The sequence below is a fragment of the Vigna radiata genome, chromosome 3, assembly GCF_000741045.1.
Source record: "Vigna radiata var. radiata cultivar VC1973A chromosome 3, Vradiata_ver6, whole genome shotgun sequence".
NCBI classification, from domain to species: Eukaryota; Viridiplantae; Streptophyta; class Magnoliopsida; order Fabales; family Fabaceae; genus Vigna; species Vigna radiata.
Window position 1 is genome coordinate 3,568,480 of NC_028353.1, and position 7,711 is coordinate 3,576,190.

General features: G+C 32.3%; 1 protein-coding gene across 1 annotated transcript; it reads right to left on the bottom strand.

The window, feature by feature from the left end:
* LOC106757959 lies at positions 1-2,510 on the bottom strand. Its single transcript, XM_014640828.2, has 4 exons — positions 2,353-2,510; positions 1,278-2,115; positions 822-994; positions 1-699 (listed from the first exon to the last, which is right to left on the bottom strand). Exons 2-4 carry the CDS (start codon positions 2,073-2,075, stop codon positions 576-578), a joined length of 1,095 nt encoding a protein of 364 aa, XP_014496314.1. The 5' UTR covers positions 2,076-2,115; positions 2,353-2,510; the 3' UTR covers positions 1-575.
* Between the last annotated feature and the right edge of the window lie 5,201 nt (positions 2,511-7,711).

Consider the following 7,711-nt stretch of genomic DNA (forward strand, 5'->3'; position numbering starts at 1 on the left):
TGGTTTAAACAGGTCTGTGGTATTAACAACCAGTTTAAAACTTTGTAGCGCTCATTTCCTGTGGGTATCATGATTTAAAGATCAGCAACAGCATTAAATTCCTTCTTCTCCTTTCCATATTCAGGCCAAGAAGACCCTTAACAGCATGACTATAATTCTCTATATTCTGCACCTAAAATTTCCTCAGCCAGATTGAGGTCTTCCAGAACCTTTTTCTTCATCCAGCGTCAATGTTCTGACATTTGTAGTACAATGGCTTAATGTGTTGTTTCCTCAGTTCATGCCCTTTTCTTCATCTAATCTATGTTCTCCTTCTTAAGCTGTGCCGTGCCTTTGATGAAACATACAAGTACTAGTCCCGAATAAAACGTGTTATCAATCAGTAGACGTTGATTAAGTAATTAGTTTCCTGACAAAGGAAAAGAACCAAACTCAAAGCTAGAGATCGTAGATTTGTCTTATTAATAGAATGTGCAGCCTTCTGAACAGAACCAACCCTTACAACATTGGCTTCAATACAAGAATTTCAACACATGATCATAAGACACTCGCTTCTGCATTCCAACTCCACCAATTCAAGCACCTGCGGTAGCCATAGCTCCTTGATGAGAATGAGGCGGCAAACACTGTGCTTCATTGTTACCATCTTCCTCTTCCTCTGCGTCCCAAAGGAAACTAGCATATGCTGCATGTACATGGCTGTTATCATAAAAAAAATAAAAAAAAAAAAAACTTTTGTCAGAATGCATTTCAAACAATCATAAAGCTCTAAGAAATAGCATAGCATACAACATGTTCTCCACAGCATCACATTCACATACCTGTCTTCAGGAGAGGCTTGAACTGCTCTTTCAAAATAGCTGGATGCACGTTCTTGGTCATGATGTACCTCCCAAACCAGCTTCCCATACTGTGATAGAACATCTCCATCATTTGGGTCTGCCAGTATGGCACGGGAATAATACTCCTCTGCTCCTTCACGATCCTGTTTGCACTGTAAAAAGACAAAAATCATCACCAAAACACCCACTAAGAAGACCGAGTTTTGGTGTTTTCCTAGCAGTAGATTGAAATCAACACTAGATTTTCACTTCCATGTAACCAAATTCTCTGAAAGAAGTTGCAAAAGTAGCTTGTTATGACCCAACAAATTGGTTATCATGACTTCAAACGCGTGAAAGTCTTAGACATAGTTGTTTATATGTGATTTGTATTTAAGCTTTCCCCTTTGAAAATTTGAAGATTTTGTTTTGAAAACACAGGGAAACAGAACTCACCTGATACAAAAAATTAGCATAATTCCTCAGAAACAAAGGATCCCCTGGATTTTCTTTCACCATTTTCTTGTAATACTCCTCCACCTCATGCCTATCGCCGTCATTCCCTCCAGAATCCAAAGGATTGTGATCACTACTACCTCCACCACCCCCTATGCAGCCACCTATGCCATCCCCGCAGCACTCTACCCCAAGCCCCTTTGCAAGATACATTTCTTTACCACTACCAACCTCTTCCTGCTCACCAAAACTCACTCTGCAAACACCATCTTTCGCTTTCCAAGCTTCACTCAATATCACACCATTCACCACACTCAACCCCTCTCCCCCCTTCTCCTCCCCTTCTTCACTCTCACTTTCCATTTCTTCATCTTCCTCTTCTAGACGCAAGCCGTTGCGCTTACCAAGCGAGAAAGAAGGAATTGTCTCCAGCACCAAGCATCTGTTCCTCGTTGGAAACCTCTTTGAAGGGTCTGAAAATTCCAATATGTCTTCGTTGTTGCAGGAGTAGGCTAAGTCTTGCAAGTTCCCATCAGATTGAACTCTTCTAAAGCCTTTGTTTTGCCTTTCAAGCTCACCAATTGAGGGAGAGATCGGGGAAGAACCACATGAGAAGGAAGGGAGAGTGAAGGACCCAGTTTGGGGGACATGAAGTCTGTGATAATGTTGGGGAACGCTGGTTGGTGGAAAGTGCTTAATTGCATGGCTGCTTTCTGAGTGAATACTGTTGTTAGGACTATCTGTGAAGTTGGAAAGGAGGGATCCAAGAACTGGCGTTGAAGAGCTTCTTAGCAGCATGTTTCTGATTCAAGATAACTTTTGTGTGGCTGTCGCTTGCCTTTTGGGTACAAATCATGGACAAAATACAACAAAACACCAAATTACTTCTTCAGGAAAACCAAAACAATAAACTAGAGAAGAGAAAGGCATAAAAATCATATCGTTTTTTCAAACAGAAAACAAATTGACATGGATGGATACAAGGAAATGTAATAACAGTAATTGCTCATTCGATAACACAAAAAACTAATGTTTCGGTTGGAAAAGGAAGAGAAAGAAAAGAAAAGAAAAATACCCTTTTGAGAGGCTGTAGAGTCCTTGATGCACTATAATCTATGTAATTTCAGAAGATGATTGGAAGGAAAGATTTTTTGTAGAGCAGCACACAACATATAAAAACATTTATATGTGCAAAAGCAGGATCCTTTATATATAAAGGAGAAGACTTTGCCGGTGGGGTGCATGTGAACATGAGTGGTTTAACCTTCTCTGTCAAATATTATAATCAAAAACAAAAAAAAAAAAAAAAGATTAATTTTTCACCCTAAAAAAGAAAATTCATTTGGGTGGTGAATGTGTGGTAGATGTAGCATTTGGAAAATATCAACTTGTGAAGAGTAGTTGGATGACAGTGCATATGGAAATTGAAAAGTACTCGGAAAAGGGCAACATTGTTTGCAGTGCAGTAATTAAAATGAAAAACATTTTCATAATTATTATTAGAAAAAGAAAAATGATGCATTATTGAAGAAAGTACTGGCATACCAACCTTTCACATGGAGGGCAGGATCCTCCCAGCAGCAGGGATAGTAATTAATTATTGTTTGGCACACCAAAATCTTAATATAACTTTGTTTCACGTTTGTATTGACAGAAACAAACGCTTCTTCTCCGTACACGTGCCTCATAACGCGCTTATTTGACTGTTCTACAGTTCTTGTACACAACTTGTGAATGATGTTCGGAGATATTCTATTGGGAGATTCTTGCAACGCAATTCAATTGTAGAAACAAAATCAAAACGTGATTCCTCGTTTCTGGAAATGCTATTCCGCTGTACATCCTCTTATGTTAACAAGTTTTCTATTTCTTTTGTCGTTTTTAATGTTTACTCCTCCTCCACTCAACTTATATTTCACATTCCTTTCTTTCTTCCAACTCATGAAGGATAATCAACAAATAAAAGCAGACAAAAAAAAATGTGAAAATTGAGGATCCACAAAATAAAAAATATGCAAAAAAACTAAACAAATTTTACAATATAAGCTTTTTCACATAATATTTAACAAGACATTAGTATGCAAATAAGAAACAATCGATTTATATCTTTTATAAAAATATTATTTTTTAATGTAATTGACTATCACTAATATTTACATTTTACTATTATAATAAAATAAATAATTAAAATAACAAATTATTCTGAAGATATCCTTTAATTACATAAACAAATAATTTTTTATATCATTTATAACTTATTTATTTATTTTCTTAAATAAAAATGACATCGACACTTTTATTTTTGTAAATATATATTTAAAAAAAATCATGTTTTTTTTTTTTAAATCATACTGTCTATAAGAAATCGTACTCTTTGTGAAGATTTTTACCAGCCGACACCTAACAGTGTAAAATTCAAACCTCTTCTTATTATAATTGAGGTCACAAATTCATCAATTCATTTATACACATTATTTTTAAATATATATTATAATGATAACTGGTAAGGATTTAGAAATTAAGAGGAAGTGGAGGTAACGTATTGCAGTTAATTGGACTGAATAGTTTTGGTGGTAGTATATAAGTAAAAAGTTCAAAATTTAGTTCATTTTATGCATATATTTTTTCTTTTTAAATTTTTGAATTCTCTTTTCTTCTCTTTCTCTTTATAAATTTTTTTTAGAAATTTTTTTAAAAAACTTTTACGGCTTCTTCATTTGATCATCAATCAAGCCGTGTCTGAGCTTTCCTGGTGGCAAGAGCTTCTCTCTTCACCGGTCAAGTTGTTGTTTTAAGCTGGTAAGTTCAATTCTTTTGTCTTTTTGAAAAATTCTGCATTTTCTGTCACATGCTAGTATTGTGCAGTCTTGCATGTGTTCATCAGCCTTTCATCTTGATTCTAATTTTGTTTCTGGTTTAGTGGATGATTTCTTTTCACCAAATCTGAATTATGTAGACGTCTTTAGGAGTTTTCGTGCATTATAAGAAAAGTTTGAGAAGCTGTTCATTTCTTTGAGGTAAGAGAAACTAGTAATTTAATTATGCTTTCTGTGTTTGAAATTTCTGTTTGGACGTTTGCATGTATGAATAAGTGGATGTTTAATTTGATTGTGTTTAAATTATGTGTATGGCCGAAACCTGTGAACTGGTGGGGTTTTCTGCAGAAAAGTGTTCGGCCTGTACTATTTTTAAGAAGCGAATAGGTGAAAATGAGAGTTTGAGGTTATGAGTGAAATTGGGTAGTAAGGTACGTCTGGACAAGTTTATTTAGACTTGTTAGAACCTTTAGGTTGCTTTAAAACGTGTAAAAAGTAGGAAAATGGATTTTTGGTCATTGAGTTCTTGATTCTGCATAATTTAGGTGAAGTCTTTTAAGAGATCATTTAGATCGGTGTTAGAAAGGTTTAAGTTCAGTGGATGAGGTTTAAATTAATTTATGATTCAAGTTTAGAGGATTAGAAGTTAAGAAAAATATCTTGTTTTGGTCAAATTGGGCGTTACTCATAATTCTGCAGAAGTTTGGCAGAACGCTGAGCGGTTACTGATGACCGCTCGACCGTGTTCTATGCGCGGTCATTAACTAGGTTCGGTCTCCTTGGACTCTTATCAGTTCATGACAATTCGGTCTTAGAAGGGTGAGTTTCTTAGTAGCGTTTGGTCTTGTACTAGCAGTTATGCTAATGTTAACACTCGGTCTTATACTAGCAGTTATGCTAGTGTTAGCGCTTGGTCTTGTACTAGCAGTTATGTTAGTGTTAGCGCTCGATCTTGTACTAGTAGTTATGCTAGTATTAGCGTTCAGTCTCTTCTAGTGGTCGGTCTTTAATAGTGTTCGGCTACTTCTTCAGTTTTATTCATTATGGACCGTTCGGTCCTATCTTTTGGGTAGTGAGAAATTGTTCGGTCTCCAACATTCACAGGGTTCTCGGTCTTATGAGTGAAGATATGATTATTGAATGAAATTATATGTTAAATGATGAGGATTATGTTTTTAAGTAATGTGGAAGAGAATTCCAAGGCAGAATGTCTCATGGATGGTTATTGAATTGTAAAGTATGAATGTGGAGATCGTGCTAAGCTGGTGTTTATCTTGATATTCTATGATTACTCATTCTCAAGTAGAGAGGAGTAATTCATGTGTGAGAATGGAAGGAGGTCCTTTAACCTCAGAGTATTGAGGTAATATTCATTGACTAACCTTGTGGGATAGCTTGATGGGTGTCTTGCTGTTTCACCACCACAAGTGTAGGAACGCCTGTAGCTACACATTCATACAATCCGGATGGTCAACTCATGGTGTTCGGTCTATGCATGAATATAGTGTTCGGTCATAACTACTTGAGTGTTTGGTTTGTATGTGTTTGCTTGTCTTCGGTTTCGGTATGTGCAATGTTTGGTCTTGCATTGTTTGAACTTATGCGAGATGTATGTATGTGTATACAATTAAATTACATTAACTTACCCTTATTTCTTGTTTTGTCTATGTTCCTGTTCGGTTCTTCCCTTACAGTAATCACCTTTGGATGTGAGCAGAGGTAGAAGAGTGTTCGATAGAGCAAGCTTTGGAAAAAGAAATGAGACCAGCCATTTAGTACCTTACTGTTTTATCTCGTTAATAATTGTGTATAAACCACTCGATTATGTACATATTTTTGTAATAGCATAGAAATTCTGTAAACTTTAAATTTTATGATTATTTTGTAATAACTGTAAGGTTAACTTTATTTTAACTATTTTAATATATTATTATATAATGACTCCTGCATATAATTTTCATACTATATTATTTTTGGGATGTTACAATAACAAATCTTTTAAGTTTTTTAAATTACAAATAATAATTTTTTTAGCAATATTGAATGATTGAAAATTAGATAATCTTATTAAAGAAATATGGTTTTAAATATTAAAAAAAATATGTATAATAATATATGAGAAGATAAAAGAGTTGCAGTTTCAAATAAAAGGAGAAATGAAAGTGCAGCAGTTAGACTTATGTAAAGATTAACATTTTTGTTTCAATATAAAATTAGAATTTGTTATTGGAAAAAGTTGTGTATTTTTGATAAATGATGGCTTCTAACAAATACTTATAAGTTATAAATAAAGAAATACTAATACAAATTACTGTGCAAAATTAGGTTAGAACACAAAGTCAATATGAGGATGCTTATAATCAAAATGAGAATGTTAACTACTACTTTTAGAAATTTGACACGACAATTTTCTCTGTCTCAAAACCTTGATTTTTTTAATTATACTATAATTTTTAGTATAATAATGAAAAAGAAAAAGAAAAAAAGAAAAGTAATCTAACTATTATGTGGTTGGAAAATAATATTATGAACACGGTATAAAGTATTTATTATAATGGCATTCCATCTTGAAATATTGACATATCACACAAAAGTTGATAAATCGAATTTTGAATTTAATGTTTTATTTGGACTAGGAGTGAAATAAAGAGGAATAAGCTAACAAGAGAGAAAATAATATAATTTTTTTATATAAATTAAAAATATTATTTGTTAACTTAAAATTATTTATTTATTTTACCCCATTATTTAAATGTCTTATTATGTTAAATTTAGCATTTGGGTGTTAGACTATTAATACATATAGTCAAATCATCACACAAAAACGTAAATTAGAATTTTGAAAAGAATTAACTTATATTATTGTAAGTTTCCTTCATCCTTAAGATGATTAATAAGATGAGTAAAAGATATTGAAAGATCTTCTAAAATATTTATAAGAAGTCAAACATAAGAAACAAATTATATTTTAAAAGGAAAAGTTAAAAAAAAAACCTTAAAATCTAAGCTCAAATAAAAAAAAGAAGAGTTAAAATATGAGAAAAAAATTATATAAGCTTCTGGATGATTATATTTAAAATACAAAAAAAAATATAAAGTAAAAAGGTAGACATGTAGTATGAAATGCGATACTATATAAAAAGTCTAATTGTCATTTAAGAAACTAATTTTTAAGATATTTTACTTAAAAAAGTTTTTTTTTCAAAAATAAATAAATAAACAAGCATGCTTATTATTCTATGTAAAAAATTTAGAGTTAAATATGTTTTTAGTATTTTTATGGCGATTTTTGTTTTAGTACGTCTTTCAAACTAAGATACAATTTAATCTTTTAACCTTATAAAACTCTGATTTTAATCATTTTTATCAAATTTTTTTAAATTTATTTATTTCAGTATAGAGACTAAGATTAAAATCAAAATCAGAGTTTTCTAAAGATAAAAAACTAAGATTAAAACCAAAATGGTCCCATAGAGACTAAAAATATATTTAACCCAAATATTTAAGAATTAAGTGAAGAGAAAATCACAATTAACAAGAAATTGAATATCAAATGGTAAATTATTTTCAAAATTGAGCTTTGGGATGGAATAGTTCTAAAACTGTATAAAAGGAACA